This window comes from Stigmatopora argus, chromosome 13 (genome assembly GCF_051989625.1).
Source record: "Stigmatopora argus isolate UIUO_Sarg chromosome 13, RoL_Sarg_1.0, whole genome shotgun sequence".
Lineage (NCBI taxonomy): Eukaryota > Metazoa > Chordata > Actinopteri > Syngnathiformes > Syngnathidae > Stigmatopora > Stigmatopora argus.
The window spans coordinates 12,801,147-12,818,867 of record NC_135399.1 but is presented as its reverse complement, the minus strand read 5'-3'; the positions used below and the strand labels follow the sequence as shown (position 1 = coordinate 12,818,867).

Here is a 17,721-nt window from a genome sequence, read left to right as displayed (position 1 = left end):
TTTATATTTGTAATAATTATGTTTTTTTTTTTCATTATTCAACCTTGTAGATTAATAAGAATAATAATATAAAATGAGTGTGTCTTCACTGGAGTCATGTACTGGACAGTCACCAGCCAAATATAGAGGAATAAATATTTAAATATACCCATGTTTTATTTAAAAAAAATAAGTAATAAAAAAAATAGAAAAAATTAAAAATTAAAACAGGAAGAACAAACATTACTGTTTTAGAGAACGTGCCTTGTGTCCTGTGATTGGCTGGCAACCAATTTAAAGCGTTGTTGCCCATGGTTGGCTGGGATAGGCTACAGCACCCCCCGCGACCCATGTGTGGATAAGCGGTATGGAAAATGAATGAATATAGAAATAGAATATAACACAATTGTATTGTTCTTGCATTTCAGTGAGTTCTTTTTAGTATCTTGTATTTTGTTTACCCCTGTTTGTACTTTTTTTTTTAAATTCTATATTAAAACCTGGCACCTGTTTGTGTTTGTACTACATGTTCATGTGTTATTGTACTCAATCAATATTTATGGACTTAAATATCGTGATTTATTTTCACTCGTGAATAATTTGAGTGAATATAAATGTTTGGTCAAAATTTCGCTTTCAATGTGTATTTGTTTCCATTTGCAGGAGCAGTAATAGTTAAAGATCGTCAGACGGCGGTCGTGAATTAACACGGTTTGAAAATCTCCATTGAACACTGAAGAAGAAGAAGCAACCGGAAGTCCCGCCTCTCCATTGATGGCCAATTTCAAAAAACAAGCAAAGCGCCAAGTTTTGAACATAGTGAGCACCGGGACGTGCGAGTTTGGCTATTTTAACACGCATCTGATCACGTAAGTAGCACCGATGCGTTTTAAAATAACATTTAAAGTAATCGGAAATGACCTAGGTGCATTTGCCGTAACCTAAAATGTGCTCCGATCAACTTCTGAGCCTAACGTCTGAAGAGTTGTTCAACTAGCGTCTTCCTAAGCCTAGGAGTTCCTCCCTAAAAGCACAATACGTTTTCGATTGTTTACATTTTGGTTCACCATGTCGTGTTTGTCCTAAAAGCATTAAATGTTGTCAATTTCCATCCAACAGGCGTTCCAAACATGACGTCAATCAAGGATTTCAACACAACTCTTAGTTTTGCCAAAACCAGAGATGACGCGTACATTTCAGCGATGAAAGACTACAAGGAGGATGTTACTCAGCAGATCCACTTCCACAAGCAGTTTCTCAAACTGTCTCGAGGTACGAGCTACGTATAATTGATTGGCCAAAGGCTCATTGCGACGCTTCTCTATGCTTTTGTGTAATGGATGACGACTCTATTCCATCTATTCCGCACAGAGGAATGTTACAAGATCTCAGCAGACAGAGACGTGAGGATCGAGAACATTGGTGTAGTCAAGAAAGGTGAGCATTGCTTTATTGGACAGTGTGATTAAAAATAATTGCTGATATTTATTAGATTGTCATTTAACCTATTCAATGTATTGCATGACAGTTCTGTCCTGCTATAAGATCAGACCTGTACATTCTAAATATTCCTTGTTGTATTTCTCTCGACCAGTGATTCTTGATGTTTATACTAGGGATGTACCAATGCAGATTCGATTTTTTTCAGGATGTTTTGTATTGTATTCACAACAGCGGAATGACAAATTACAAGTCCGTAACTTACACTTATTTAGGTCTTTTGCCGATTAAACGTAGCTTATGGAGAAGCACCATCAATTTCGTCACACGCAGTTTCTGCGTGTGATGACAAGTAGGCTTTTTTGTGTTGTGGTAATGACGACATGGCCTATGTCCGATTATTATTATTATTATTATTATTATTATTATTATTGTACTTGGTTTGTCCCTTTAAGAAGCTACGTCAGTCAGGGTCTTAACAAGTTCTCCAACAAAAAACAATACAAGTCCGGGAAATTTGGAGCTTTTCTTTAGCCTAATAATTACTAGGGCATAAAGTATGACTAAATAGTAATTCGCAGTTTGTATTTAGGGAATTTGAGCAACGATTTAAATGGTAATTACACTTACCTTCCGGGCGACCAAAAGATCGGCGACCAATCGACCGTGTACCGTGCAGGTGTATCATACGTGAATTTTGCACTTGATTCCCGCATTGTTTTTCAATCTGTACTCTTCATGTTGCCAGTGTTGCAGCAAAATAATGGATTAGAGCAGGAGCTACAGCGCAACACCACAGACATTGTTTTGGAGCTTAAGCAGAAGCAAATGAAGAAAAAGATGATTATCCAGAAGATTGAGAAGCTGAATGAACAAGCCAATTCTAAAGAGTGTGAGTTTTCTTTAAGCATCTTCATCCTGTTTGATGGATTTTTTATTAATTGACTGGGTATTCGCCTGTTTTACTCTTTCTCTCCTCAGTAATGAAGTCCCAATATAAAGAAAATAAGGACCGATTAAAAAACCTGCACCATATTAGAGTCTTTTCTCAAGATCAGTTGCAGATGGAATTGCGAACAATTAATGGCAAGACAGATTTATTCTTTATCTTGACTCTATTTAAAGTTACAGCAGTGTGGGTTTAAGGTTGTGTAACTGTGCCTGTTTTGCTTTTGGGAAGATGGAAAGTTCCAGTTTGTGTTTCGGGAGTTGGGCCCGGATAACAACAGTCCGTTTGTCATCACAATGGGAATCAGGAACAGGTTATATCAAAGTAAGTCCCATCATCAAAATATATACTGTACCGATTTGATAGATTAATGTTATAAATGGACCTCAGATTTATAGTTATTGCATTTATTTGAGAATGTGCATATTTTGGGTTCAAAAAGTATTTGAGGTTCCAAGATGGGCCTGATTTGTCATTTTTGTCAAAGGATCCATGGAACAATTGATTGAACACTTGATCTGAAAAATGTTGTTTTGTTGCTGCAAGCTTTCTATAACAAGGCTGTGAAAAATTGACTGAAAACCTTCCATTTCGTAGTTGTGTCGTGTGAGCCTTCCATCGAGTGTTTGCCAGACTTGGAAAGACGACTTCAGGAGACCAACAACCTGGCAGTTTTCCTGTCCAACGTGAGGTTACAGTTTGTTTCCCGAGCTCGCGGGATGTAATTCAATATGTAATGATTTTTTTTAATCACATCTACATAATTGTTTTTATTTAATCAACAAATTTGCTACATTTTTTTTTTCATGCATATTTAGTCAGTTCCGCTTGAAAGCTGCAGATGTCAGTCAAGCTTCTGATGATTGGATATTGCTTGACACAGGCAACTCCTTAACATAGGTTGAAGGGAAATGACCCGTCTGGCCATTAAGTGCGCCGAACCACCATCCATTCTCTTCCTTTGTATAAATATCGAGTAGATCCCCTGTGAAACAGAGATGATAGTTCACACACATCCTTTCTGCTTTTGTTGACTTCTTTTCTCGCCCTTTGTGCACCTTCTTTAAGAGGTAATTCGTCCACACGTTGGGGTGCAAAGTTGTACAAGGCCTTGCACTGTCCCACGGTGCAAACATCTGGCGTTCTTCGAACTGTCGATGATACCAGTTTTAAATTTAGTTCCATGGTTAAACTTGTGTCCAAAATAAACCTGTATTACATACTAGTGCCTACCGTGTTCTCTAGGCTCTTGTATGGGTGTCGGGGTTTGAGCAAGGTCCTCTGATTTCTGGCAGCTGGTCGAGGGTTCTTCAGTGAGACGTTTTGTGGTCTGAACAGGACCTTTGTAGATTATGGACGCCCTCAGGGAATGTCTGGTTCTGAAGGAAGTTCTCCTGAGTTTTAAGGGGCGGGCCAACTGCACCACACTGTGCTCAGAGTCCTAACGGGAAAAATTAGTAATATAACAAGAAAAAATATCAGTGTGTAAGGTTTATGGCCAGTTGTCATAAGTTATGAGTATTAGTAATCATTTTTTTCTGCATTGGCTAGAAGAACATACTTTGACTCTTTAACCCTGAAAATTTGAATGTTCAAATGTTGTCGTCGTCCTAGATAGATTTTTAAATGTACTGTTTTATGCAAAAACCCTAGAAACAAAGAAAGGAATTTCACAAGGCGCTTATGCTGGACTGGTTTTTGTATTAATGTAAATAGTTGCACGCGCACTTGCTGTAGGTTGAAAAGCTCATTTGCTCAAATCGATAATAATGTGAACCTAATGTCCTTGACATGATTTAGAGGATTGGAATTGTTGACAATGTGCACATACCTTATCTTTCCACTTAACAATGCTGTCGCTAAATCGATGAAAGGACTGCGGTTTCCCCTCCAGTTGACACAACGAGATGGAGAGTTTATAGTGAGTTGCCTCCAGGAGGTCCAACTTCAGAGTGTTCTGCACGCAACAAGATGATACCTCTCAGCTTCAAATTTAACATCCACATAATCCAAAGTGTCACACAGCATGCACCTCATCGAGCTGCTGCTCCGTGTCCTCCAGGTTTCTCTGGTTTGAGAAAGAAGGGTTTTCCGAGTAGCTTTTCATCAGCTTTTCGATCCCTGTCACAAAATAATGTCAATGTTTTTAGTCCAACAATGGCTTGAGGTCATTGGCATGAGTGGTGATTGTTGCCTTCGCAATCTTTCTTGGCTTTCGACATCCCTTCCTCCAAGCGATGAAGTTTGACTTTAAGGGCTTCTTTTCGCCGCTCTCTGTGCATCAGCGATTTGCTGTCTTCCTCCTAATGATATGTTTAAAGAAAAAAAAATACAAACATACAAAGATGTATCAGAAATTTTCGAGATGTCCATAAATATTCTGACTCCTATTATAAAATATATTATTTTTTAGAGTAAATTTAAATATAGCAGACACTTACAAAATAATCCGCCATCAAAAATTCTGCCTTGTCTGCTGTCGTAATGTTGCTCTCCTCCTCCAGTCTTTGTATGTCTTTAGCCATATCCACTCTTTGGAACAGTAGTTCTATCTGCTTTTGGCCCTGGAACAGTCACATTCTTAATCAAGACATTATCATTATAAGACAAGATTGATTCACAACGATAGTGTCATTTATTACATATTACATGTTTTAGGGTCTGCCCAAAACTAGACATATGCAAGTTATATCTTGTCAGCATGTTGCAGAGTACTTCAATACGCTGTTTCTCGAGCTCTTGCGCAACCTGAAACGTGGAAAAGGTGATATTTCATTTTGATGCCCTTTTTAATTTTTTTTAAACATGATGCATTTCATGTTTTCATACCTGGTAGCAGTTTTTCAGTGTATTTTCCCACTTGAGTCTCATCTGTTGACCCTCCATGTTGGTCTTGAAGTACTCCTCATCTACTCGTGCTTGTAGCTCTGCCGACTTTGTTAGACGGTTCAACATCTGAAAAGTCACGGACAGTGAAGTCATTGCTATGTAGGTCAAAACTCAAATATGACGAGCTTACCTTTTGTTTTTCTTTTTCCGTCGATGCGTGCTTATTAGTCTCCACAAAGTTGAATAAGCCTTCGTGCTCCCGCGTTAAGCCGGACAGTTTCTTTTTGGTCTGATTTGGAAGACGATAAACACAAGTACTTGAAGTGCAGCACTTTCTTTTATAAACAATAACATCAGGATCATCTTGGTCTTATGATCCTATAAATAAATTCACAGATACACAGAAAACTGTTATGCTGTCTTGTATCTATTTGAAAGGGCTTGACCTTGAGCTGCTCGGTCCAGTTCGTCATAACGAGTTTCCCCGTTCTGTCGATAGCGTTGTCGAGCTGTTGAAGCAAAGAGAATGTTCAACAAGAGTCGCGTTAGAAAAAGATGGAGATTTTTGTTTACGCTGAGGTGTTGAGATAAAAGTGACCCTTCAATAGTCTGTATTTGTAGATTTTTTGCAATATTTTGTTTTGAATGTTGTGTTGTGTTCCTTTCAGTCTCTTACTTAGTTACCTGTTTTCTTTCAGTCTTTGATAGACAAAATTTTATCACCTGAGCTTAGTTGGTTGGAGTCTATTTTTTAGGGAATAATACGTAGTACTTTTCTTGTCGGATTACACCTTCTCCGCTTTCTCACTTCTCTTGTTTTTCTGTATATGGGTTCACTTTTTGCCATCACCATCAAACAATAATAGCGTGGTATCAGGTAAGGGACTAAACTCTTATCTCAAGGCACAGCTTTTGTATTGTAAATACAAACAAAAGAAAAATAACACACAGGCCTCTTTCTCTTGTTATGCTCATCTAAGACTTGACGTAATTCCACAATGGTCTCCTGCTGAAATGCATTTCCCAACGATCTAAAAAAAAAAAGATTACAATTCGCACACTGAGATAAGATTCTTGTTTAAATAGTTTCGGATAATACCTACTTGTGGGCATCTGCTCGTGAGTACATCTCATCTGAGACTTGACACCAAGCGCTAAAGACCGAGCTGAAAGCAAGAAAAAGTTCAAGCTTGACACTACACTGTCATGCGACACCATTTGTGACATCTTGAAACAAAAATACTGCATCCCTTACTTGTTGGTCATCCCTTTGGAAGCCCTCATAAGTTTTCCAGCCAATTTTTGGAGACCTTTGGAATGATTGTGTTCTAGCTCAGACCTAAAAAAATGGAATAATGAAGTTAAATGCGTTAGAATTTATCTGTAAGGTATATTAACTGCTTTTACCTTTGCTGTAAGACGCTCATGAGTTCTTTGCAGAAATACTCGCCATCTTTTGCCACACGTTTGACGTTTTGATACAGTTGGTTATACTGAAACATGATACACCAAAGCATATTTAACATGTCACCCGCTTCTTCAAGCTAAAGACTCAACAGGACAGATCATTTAGAAAGTAAAATGTTTGACGCAGGTACTCACAGAGCAGTTGCTGATATAGTCCTTCATCTTAAAGACTGGAGCAGTTTGTTGACTTTGGACTTTGCAAACTTCGACCTACCTGAGTCACTCATGCGGAAATAACCTGCGTTGTCTATGGACTTCAAGGGAAAAAAAATCGCTAAGAAACTACAATGTTTGAAAAAAAATCCCATACTTGTTAATTCATTTTATCGGAAAACAAACTACAACCAAATAGCTTATTGTATATTTTTAAGAAAAACAAGTGTGTGGTTAAATTTTTAAGTACTCCCTGCGTTGTCTATGGACTTCAAGGAAAAATTCTCGCTAAGCAACTACAATGTTTGAAAAAAATCCCATACTTGTTAATTAATTTTATTCAAAAAACAACAACAAAATAGCTTAGGGGTATTGTATATTTTTAAGAGAAAAGTGTGTGGTTAAAATTTTAAGTACTCCCTGCGTTGTCTATGGACTTCAAGGAAAAATTCTTGCTAAGCAACTACAATATTTGAAAAAAATCCCATACTTGTTAATTAATTAAAAAAATAAAAATAAAAAATTGCCTCGGGTATTGTATATTTTTAAGAAAAAAAGCGTGTGGTTAAAATTTTAAGTACTCCCTGCGTTGTCTATGGACTTCAAGGAAAAATTCTTCCTAAGCAACTGCAATGTTTGAAAAAAATCCCATACTTGTTAATTAATTATATTGAATAAAAAATAACCACCAAATAGCTTAGGGCTATTCTATATTTTTAAGAAAAAAAGCATGTGGTTAAATTTTTAAGTACTCTAGATAAAAAGTGAGCAAACCTACTTTGCTTAATACTTTGTGAATCAGGTCAGGTCACGGAGCCAAAAGTGTCAGCAGGGAAGCTCAGAATATTTCTCACTCATTAAACACATATTTCTTATTTTTATTTATTGAAGAATTCAAAATTGTGACCACCTCTTACAAGTGCCACGATCAGAAATGCGCTGCACGACTTAACGAAATGCTTTGACAGGGAATACAGCATCTAGTCATATCTGGTGCACACAGTTAATACTGTTGCTGACATCTCATATACAGCCTAAGTGGACAATGTTTGTCTCCCCCGACCAAGGAATGGCAATTCCACACATAACAGCCCACCATTCACCATTTTGGCAAATCTTTGGGGGTGTAGCATTGAAAATAAACATGAAAAATAAATAACATGAAAAGATACAAACTTAGGACGTGTGCACACCCCCAGAATGCCAGACAGCTGTGTATAGACAAAGCATGCTTACAGCGGTAGAAGTTGATGAAACAGACGGCATGAATAGATTTTGAATGCGCAGATGAAGAAACCGAAAGGAATTTAGATCAACTCGAAAACAAAACGTCCACAATCCGATAAGTGATGTTACTGTTGTCTCTGCATTTGCACACGGATGGATTGCTGTGTAGATCTGGTGCTGTAACGCCTATGTCAGTGTTCATCTGGGTAGGAAGTGCCTGTCAGGTAGCCGTTTGTCCCGTGAGGCTTGTTGGTCCCGTTGGTGGCGTTGTTATGGTTTTTGTGTTTGGCCGGAGGGCTGTTGTCCTCGTCCGAGCTGGACTCAATGTCACTGCAGTCGTCTTTTGAAACCTAATCAAACCACATTAAAAATGGCAAGTGGATTTTCGAATCAGCATGTTGTAGCTACAGGTTCTGGCATTGGCCACTGGGAGGCACTCATAAGGACACTGACTGTTGTTTGGGATACACACACTCTGGTGTTAAGTTTATTTGTAAACCAAACTAGGAAGGCTGTTCAATAACTAACTTAATGTTTCCTTTTCAAAGAATACTTCAAGTGCTATTTTATTTTAGCCTGGCTATACAGTGTCAACTCGTAGAACAATGAAACAAAAAGAACAGCTAATGAAAATTACTAAGTATAATGGTGGGTTGTATTTATTCATCTTAAAAAATATATATATTTGTATGCAGGGAAATAAATCAATGATGAATGGTTAATAAATCGACTCAGGCCCACAAATTTTGAGTATATTGCATTCCTCTACAAAATAAAACATTACTAGGAAAGGATGGCAAAAAATCGTAAATCATAAAACCTAAAGCATAGGGTAAAAAAAAGGAAACAGCCGTCAAGCTTAAAACTTAAGCTACTTACATGTAAAGGGTTCCATTTCCCCACCTGGTTGGTTGCAGGTAGCAGAAAGAATAGAAAGAAAAAAAAGGAAGTCAGAGATAGCCATTCTAAATATTAACTGACCCAATCATTCAATAACCTGCATGGTACGAAAGCTGCTTAGCAATTGTTCTTGTAACTTTTACCTTTCCTTTGGAGATGGCATGGTATGCTGTTTTTACGATGAGGTAGGACCAGTAGGAGTGAAGAAGCTGCAGTAAAATTAGAAGCAGGTTGAAGACCCACCAGGATGGGTAGGGCCCAACAATGTCCCAACTCTCAAACAAGGTTGTATTTAAAATCCTAACAAAGAAAGAGGAAGTTGGAGAACATAACAGTAATGATATGTGAAAAATGGTGATTTATTGCTTGAAAAAAAATCACTTGAGCCTTTTATAATAAGTGTTTGAACAGAACTGAACGTACTGATGCCATGGCAACTGCTTTACAACATTGGATGCCTTTTACAAGTGCCGTGGTGAACGATATTTATGTGACGTGTAGGTAAAAAGATGTTACAATGCTAAGACTAATGAATGAATGAAATATCTGTTGTTTGAGACTACATCAGATAAATACAGACGTAGACAATACATCATGTTTCCCTTGCGAAAAAACAAGAATATCGGCCAAATCACAACGTGATATTAGCAATCAAATGTCAGAATAAAACAAAGATCCAAAAAAGGGAAACCTTGTACGATGAAAATAGACAAACAAATCCTTTCACTTTGATTTGACTGTGAAACATCCCACCCTCCGTTTTTTTTCTCAAGCCATGAACCATAATCATCTTTTCATTTATAAAGTTCTTCCTTTCTCTAACAACCCAAATCACCGTATCCATAGTAACTATTCCTTGGCAACAAAATTCACAGATATGGGCCCAAGTCTAAAGAAGACATGAATTCATCTGTTTGTTAAAAGACACACACTTATCAGTTAAACTGATCTTGCTTGTATATAAAAAGCACCATTCAGTGTTTCTTCTGGTCTGAATGAAATTATACAAAGAAGCCTTTGTCTAGCGCTTAGTAAAAAATAATGTCCCATCTTTTTGCAAAAATTGCTTCAAACTGTAAGCCCTCAAGAGCATGCCTTGCAGAATTACACTTACCAAATTGGGTAAACTGCTAGTCTGGAACATATGAAGAGCATTGCAAACATTGCAAACAGGAGGTTGCACAGTATCTGACATTTGGCATAATTAGCCATCTTGGCAGCCTAGGGAAAAACACAATTAATATATACTATATAGCATATCTCTCCCCGTTTGATACATAGCGCTGCCCTGAGATGTAAGCTAGTCGACTAATCTTCTATGGCGGCCATGTAAGGCCAATGAATCACTAGATTTAGCAGCTGTGGTGGAAAAAGAATTTGCCTTATGGAACATTACTCGTCTCCCACTTCATAACACTCATTAGTCACTGTCTTTGAAAAGGCAGAATTATTTGATGAAGCTATTTTAGATACAGCAGGTGTATCAAACGATAGTCCTAGAGATTTAGTTTGAACTGCAATTCAGATAATAATCATTCTTTGGGTTTGAATCCCTACCCACCCTCACCTCTATTAGGACGTCGGCTGCGTCGTGAAGGCACATGACCAGAGTTCCTACTCTGGCCATGTTGTTAACATATGAGAACGTGATGAGCGAGATGGTTGCCACGTGATGAAGGAACATAATCAGGAAATCCTGCAGATACAGATTCCAACAATGTCAGCATCGCGGTCACAATTATTACAGTGTCCACGTGTGCTTAAAGCAAAGATAATTTATTGCAACCTCAAATTATGATGGTTATATTCGGACGCAGCAGCTTCAGGACGTCTCACTTTAATAGACAAAATAAACACTAAAATCTTGTAGCTGGATAAATTATGCTATATAGCAATGTAAAACAATAGCCAAAGTTAGATATGATTTTGAGGTTCCTTTTAGAAAGACGTGAGGTCATTGTGTTTTTTACATTTTGGATCACTGTTCTATGAAAGAACAACAGCCCAGTATTTGTAAAGCTTTAGAAAAAGAGCAAGAGAGCCGCCATCGATCAAACCATAGCAACCGAAATGTCAGCGCAACCAGAACCAAGCCAGCACGGCAAAAAAAAGATGAAAGGGACAAGAAGGATGTAGAAGACACAGAATGAAAGCCATGTGAGAAAAGTGTAGGGATAACATACTGAAATTGGCAGGGGATGCAGAGGACCTCCTCAGTGTAGTGCTGTGCATGAAAAAACTGAAAGGAGAAACAAAAAACAGACAACATGCCGAGAGTCAACACAGAAATGACAGAGTGAGGGCGAACACGCGGTGGCAACACGCGTGTTGTGGTCAGGGGAGACAGAGTTGTGGGCAAGGGAAGGGGTGGGGGGTGACTGGAGACAAGAATTAAATCATGGCTGGGAGGCATGCAAGTAACAGTGCATGAAACCAAATTTGTAGGTGGCCATGTTTATGATGGTGGGGACAAAACAAAATCAAAATGACTGAAAATGGGTTGATATTGTTCAACGGCTTTTTTCCCTGAAAATTAGATGATTGGTCAGGTAAAAAATATGAATCTCTAAAAGCATGTTGTCTTTGATTGATACAAACAAGGAGAAAATTGGGCAGAATGGGGTGCCTTTGAGATATGAGTGACCACCTAAAAGGGTTTTAGAGATATGGGCCATCAGCGCTGAATTCACCTTATTTGACATCGAGCCGCAGTTTGGCAACAAGAAAATAATTCTTTATAAAAATGTTTTAATTTTCATTCTATTGAATGAAGTATAAACTATAATTACAAAAGTTTTGCTGGATTTTTGGGGAGGTGGAATGGATTAATGCCATTTACATTAATTTCAATGCGTATTTGAGTAACTGGATTCTAACGCTTATCTCAAGGCACCATATTAGAGTGACAATAATATAGCTGTTCATCAGATTATACCTTTAGCATTTGGTGGAAGTTAAGGCAAAGAGACAAGTTAACATGTAAATCAGTTAAGGGTATTAGTAAATAATTTATGTTTTCATTTAAAAAAAATCTAATATCTACAACTGGATTTAATGTATCTTCCTGGTAATCCTCATTTAAATTCATTTGAGTTGTCAATGGCAGTGATTTAGTTCTAAAATACAACTGATAACTAAAAAGGAAAACATGTTGAAACATAAAAATACAGACTGTTTTTGGCTAAAAACTACAGCACCAGTAGAAACCCATGCAATTACTCGCCGTTACCTTCCTCCTGATGTCGGTGAATTGAGAAAAGAGCAAAGATAGGTAGAAAGACAGCTCCAGTATATAGTAATAATGGATATCCACTGTTAGTGCCTGCAAGAACATATGAAGGCACAATGTCAAAAGGATTCAATGTCCAATGTATAGTGTGATATAAGTAAAATAACATCATACCTGGTAAGGATAGTTGTACCAGCATTCTTTAGTGTTCCACAGCCAAGGTGTCTAAAGACATGAACAATTTGTGTTAATTTATAGTTGCAGTGTAGTGATCAGGGTACAACCCAAAATTTAAGTTCATACTGGTAATCATTTCTACTCTTTTGTCTTTTTTGGGGGGCTTTTCCTACCTTTTTAAGAAAACGCACACCATACGTAAAAATGTAGAGATAGAATGTAAACCTCCACCTAAAAGAATACAAAAAAATTGAATGAGAATGTGTTTTTTTTTGCAGGAGAAAAGGAGATACATTTCGTTCTTAGGTAAAATTAGAACTTATCTCACAGAGTATATACATTGAAGTTGTGGATATATAGTTGCATGCATCATGGCATTTGGAACTTCAACCAAGCTGGTTATCAGATTGACATCTGATAAGACTATTTCTTCTGCTGATGGTTGTTCTTGACATTTAGTCGTTACTTCACGAGAAAGTAAGGGTGGTGGGCTTTGACGACGTCGTCTATTACCACTGAGCTCGTTAAAGTACTGTTTTCCCAGAGTTGATCAACTGTGGCACGTGACGGCGATGCGCACACTTTGGGCTTGATTAAGGGACATTGTAAAGAAAATTAACTGGGCTTGTCTACCTGGCACAAAGTCAAGACCGTTGCATAGCAACTGCTTCGTCAAGTCTGCCATCAAGCCCCCCCCCCCATTTTTTTTTTCTTTTTCCAAGTGCTGCTGAATAGCTGTTAGATTTGCACAATCACAGTGACTCACTGACTTTGCCACGAATAGACTTAGTTTTGTTCTGTTGTCAGAAATTGGATCGTGCTGTCGTTGGCTAATTTTTACCAAGAGAGTGGGTGAGGTTACACTGCGGGACACAAGGCCTCCCGCTACAAAATTAGGTCCGTCTACACAATTAAATGTGCGTCAGACAAAGAGCTGTTCAAAAGAATCTGCTTTGATAAGGATAATGAAGCTGGTTTATGGGTGACGTTGTCAAATAGGGACATTAATTATATTAGATAGTGGATAATATTTGCCATGCTGGAAATATGCAGCTTTGTTTTGTTGTGAAAACCAACAATGAGTAATCTTTTTATTTCTTTTTTTTAATATTGCAGCTAACTTCAAATAAAAACCCAGTGAATGGCTTTCAAGGTTAGTAGAATATAAAGATCATACAAAATGACCTTAGCTCTCAATGGATAAATGGGCTTTTACTTGTACCACTGTTTCAATCGCCTATTGATGACGGGGCAACTAAGAGCACAAGAACTTGCTCAAGGGCATGAAGACATGGCCAAATGCCAATATCTTCCTATTAAATCTTGATATTTTTGTCTGTTGTACTACAACCAGTTATGCTTAGCACAGAACACATATAGAGCAGCACAGTAGGGCAAGAAATTGAGCTTTGGTTTGAAATGAAGATTTAGGCAGAGATGTTTCTCAAAGTGTCACATTTGGTTCACTGGCGTCAGACATGACTCCTCCCAAAAGACTCATCTGTTGGCCTTTACTAATATCACACTGTTAAAGTACACAGTAACTCATCTCCCTAATGCCAATGAGCCATAGCGCAGATTAGCTGCTTCTCAGTTAGAGCCGAGATCTCTTTGTGGGTTCAGAACAGTGTCAAGATTTAAGGCATTATGCATCTTAGAGTATTTGCAAACATGTTAAGATAACCCCAAGTGACCCAAAATAATGACTTGATGTGTGTTTAACACAATCAAAACATAAAAGAAACCATTTAGCCAAACTTCCCTGCTTCTACTACAATTTTATCCGTCATAGAATACCGTGAAATTGACTATTTTCTCCAAAGTCGACAATTCATAGATTAAATCCACAAAAAACTAAAATGAAAACAGAAGATCAAGTCTACAGTAACTAAGATATGCATGTAGACGATAACAGATTGAATAACAAGTTAACCGAGTCCTTTTACTGATCAAAAAATAACATTTATATGAAACACAGTCCCTAAGACAAAAATTCCAAAAACAAAAACAGCTTTTGTGGCAATGAAACCTCAAAGGGCTCTCAATAATTACACCATTAGTGAGTTGTATTAAATGAAACCAACTGAGGCACAAACATGATCGTGGACCTTTGTGCTGAAAAAAATGATGATGTTAGCCATTAAGCGATTTTTAATAGACTTTCATCACATTACAGTTACGTACAAAAATATTTTACTTTATCAATGACAATGTTTTTACTTCATAGTTCTAAAGGCGTCATTATGGGGACAGACAAATTAGCATTGAATATGAAATATTGCCTTACATGCTTTCGCAGAAGCGTGCAAGAGTGCTCGGTTTCTCTTGGTTGCGTCTTTGACGGAACCAGCGCTGAATGGTCCGGACATCCCAATCAAGCTGCTTGGACAATCCTTCCAGCCTCTTTTCATCTGGGTGCTGGTTACACAAGCAAGAAATGTTATATTTTTTTGATGGAGCACGGATTATAGACTTTGTACCAGCATTACCTTGGTAATTGCAGTGAAAACCTTCTCCAAGATAGCATTTGGCTGAGCTTTTTGTGGCCCGTTGGCTTGTATCTTTAGCCCCACAGCACATGGCCTTGCAATGAACCTGAAATGGAAAAAGCAGGATACGATTAGTCATGAAAAACAGTCCGACGTGATTCAGTCTTTAGCCATTTTATTTCCTTTAACTGAGGTTTTCAGTATTTAATCACAAATCGGAATGAACAGCTAGCTCACTTGCTTAGTACAGGGAATCTACAGAGACCACTGAGGTCATAACATTTGGTACTTGTATTAAGTCAGGTCATAGGTTAAATCCTGTAAGAGCTGACCAGCCAGGAAGCAGCGTACATCACGGAATGATCGCCAGCCAATCATACGACACATAGATAAACAAGCATTTCTATTTAAGGGAAATTCAGAGCGTTGATGTCGGGCATTTTGTCACAAACGGATCCAGACTATTTACATCGGATTACATATCAACCCCTTAAAATAAATGCCTAAGCGTTCTTTTCAGATTTTTCAAGACCAAATTTAACTCTTTTTTTTAGGAAAGATATTGCAAAATTTCCATTAAGTACACACATGATTTAATTTAGCTAAATAAATGCATGCAGTTAGATACCTCATGCAAAGTCAATTTTAAACAAAAACACAGCAGGTAACCAGATTTGTTTATCTGGCGACTGGCTATAATCAAATTCAAATGACGGATGGACCGATTGCTGGATGGATTTGAAACCACAAAACAAAGCATTTGCAATAATTATCAGGTGACACTTTTCCCCTATAATTGTAGTGCTTTTCCAAAAGAAAATGGTATTTTTCAGGGCCTCGATTGCACGACTGGGCAACATGAGAAGGTGCAGTGGACAAAAAAAACTGGAGTCTGTGGACAGCAGTTTGATTTTATGGTGACATTTTAAACCCGACCCACCTGAGTGTAGAGCAGGGGTGTCAGACTCGGGGTGGGTTCGCGGGCCGCTTTAACGTCAACTTGATTTCACGTGGGCCGGACCATTTTAGATATAGTATTTAGATTTTATTTTATAAATTGATTAAAAGAACTAGATTAAAAGCCCTGAATATTCAGTTTTTATAGATCTAAAACAGTGTTTATTTTAGCTTTTTTAAATGTTTTTTTTAGATTTTACAAAATGATTTTTGAACTAAAAACACAGAAAAAATGGAATGAAAAATGACAATTATTGATTTAAAAGGGGGAAAATCAGGAAATTTAATATACATCTATACTCTTCATTATAATTTGATCCTAAAACAGAAAGTCGGCACTCATGATTTACTTTCCCGGGCCACACAAAATGATGTGGCGGGCCAGATTTGGCCCCCGGGCCGCCACTTTGACACATGTGGTGTAGAGGTTCACTCGCCTGACTTCAGTGCGGTCTCGATTCTCGCTGGTGGTGTTATAATTGTGAGCGTGAATGTCCGTTTCTCTCTATGCGACTAACTGGCGACCAGTCGAGGGTCTACTCTGCCTCTCACCTGAAGTCAGCTGGGATAGACCCCAGCAACCCTTACGAGAATGCACGGTATGAAAGATGAATGAGCAAATTTTAAACGAGACTCTGCAGCAAGTTGGTGATGGGACAACTAGTTGGGGCATCAATGCACCGCGTTCTAACGCTGCGGGCCTGCAGCAGGGATGAAGAACGCCGGTGGAGGGGGTGGGGGGGCTTAGCACCAGCCAAGGATGCCATTGTTTAAAGTGGAAGAAGCAGTAGCACCATCATCAGCTGTTAAAAAAAAATAGACCTCACCTCTCGAAGAGCAGCCGCACCATGAAGATGCAGAAGGCCAAAGGGCACGCCAGATAGAGGTCCTCGGCTTGCGGGAATGTCGCCTCGTCCGTGTTCTTCAAGTCTGCCCACGTTACGTTGTGGGGGAGCCAGAAACGCTCGTTCCAGAACCACGCCAAGATACCGGCCATCTCTCCACGCCGACTGACTGATAAGACACCAGTGATCCGATGGAAATGGAGGATGAGATCGAGATCGCACTCGGTGGCTGGTGCAGCTAACAAGGGTGAAGGACTATCTGGCTGGCTGTCTCACTGACTGACTGGTCGCGGCTGAATCGACGGCCGTCCGTGTCTGCCAAGCTCCTCCAGTATGGGGAAGTGGACCAAGAAGGATCCTCGCACGGGATTGGTGCGCTCGGATGTCACACATAAAACCAGGACGTGGTCACTTGTTTTTGTCCCTCGAATAACCTAGACAACCAAGCAATTGGTGTTTATTACGGGTATGCACTATTTTCAAGTCGATATAATAATTTGTGCATTAAGCAACGATCTTTTTATTTAATATCGATTTTAAATACACTTGTGATGCGAAAGAATAGACTTATATTTTTTTAGTAGCTTCAAATAGCAATGAATCTTGGTAAACCCTGACATCTATTGACGGATTTATATATTGCAACTAAATTTTTACATTCTTTATGATAGAATAAATATTCTATCCTTGCCCATGCTAAAACAAGTCAATATATAAATCAAAGTTGTTTTGATTATGTTTAAAAGGTCCGTTTAGCGTTTTTGGGTGACACTTGCTAATAATTAATGCATTATTGTACTTTGTTCCTTGTTGAACATGACTACAATACACATAATAGCAATATTTACATGAATTGCTTTTTTTAAAAAACAAAACAAACGTTTCTACAGTCGATAAATTAGACATTTAATGCTGATATGTGGATGTCACCGAATTGGATGCTTTTATTGTCAATATAGTACTATAGTCATGCGATTTAAAGTTTCACCACGTAGTGCACAAATGAAAACAACAAACAGACAAAGAAATAATAAAAATAAATAAATAGTCAACATAAGTAGTGTAAACACATAAATACGT

The 17,721-nt window shown here is 38.2% G+C and overlaps 3 protein-coding genes across 3 annotated transcripts; 1 reads left to right on the top strand and 2 right to left on the bottom strand.

Moving 5' to 3' along the window:
* The first annotated feature begins 684 nt into the window (after nucleotides 1-684).
* spc25 (SPC25 component of NDC80 kinetochore complex) lies at nucleotides 685-3,593 on the top strand. Its single transcript, XM_077617052.1, has 7 exons — nucleotides 685-848; nucleotides 1,099-1,251; nucleotides 1,351-1,416; nucleotides 2,168-2,311; nucleotides 2,401-2,505; nucleotides 2,600-2,692; nucleotides 2,966-3,593. The coding sequence occupies exons 2-7, from the start codon at nucleotides 1,110-1,112 to the stop codon at nucleotides 3,091-3,093; spliced, it is 678 nt and encodes a 225-aa protein (XP_077473178.1). The 5' UTR covers nucleotides 685-848; nucleotides 1,099-1,109; the 3' UTR covers nucleotides 3,094-3,593.
* On the bottom strand, nucleotides 2,639-6,848 carry nostrin (nitric oxide synthase trafficking). Its single transcript, XM_077617051.1, has 16 exons — nucleotides 6,800-6,848; nucleotides 6,605-6,690; nucleotides 6,453-6,536; nucleotides 6,301-6,363; nucleotides 6,147-6,228; nucleotides 5,644-5,706; nucleotides 5,388-5,486; nucleotides 5,198-5,323; nucleotides 5,018-5,116; nucleotides 4,810-4,932; nucleotides 4,563-4,671; nucleotides 4,401-4,489; nucleotides 4,200-4,325; nucleotides 3,602-3,809; nucleotides 3,427-3,519; nucleotides 2,639-3,353 (listed from the first exon to the last, which is right to left on the bottom strand). The coding sequence occupies exons 1-16, from the start codon at nucleotides 6,824-6,826 to the stop codon at nucleotides 3,217-3,219; spliced, it is 1,614 nt and encodes a 537-aa protein (XP_077473177.1). The 5' UTR covers nucleotides 6,827-6,848; the 3' UTR covers nucleotides 2,639-3,216.
* Nucleotides 6,849-7,674: 826 nt separating this feature from the next.
* Nucleotides 7,675-16,993, bottom strand: cers6 (ceramide synthase 6). Its single transcript, XM_077617750.1, has 11 exons — nucleotides 16,624-16,993; nucleotides 14,840-14,945; nucleotides 14,638-14,768; nucleotides 12,524-12,581; nucleotides 12,348-12,398; nucleotides 12,174-12,266; nucleotides 10,512-10,640; nucleotides 10,059-10,165; nucleotides 9,088-9,244; nucleotides 8,924-8,947; nucleotides 7,675-8,394 (listed from the first exon to the last, which is right to left on the bottom strand). Exons 1-11 carry the CDS (start codon nucleotides 16,791-16,793, stop codon nucleotides 8,236-8,238), a joined length of 1,185 nt encoding a protein of 394 aa, XP_077473876.1. The 5' UTR covers nucleotides 16,794-16,993; the 3' UTR covers nucleotides 7,675-8,235.
* Between the last annotated feature and the right edge of the window lie 728 nt (nucleotides 16,994-17,721).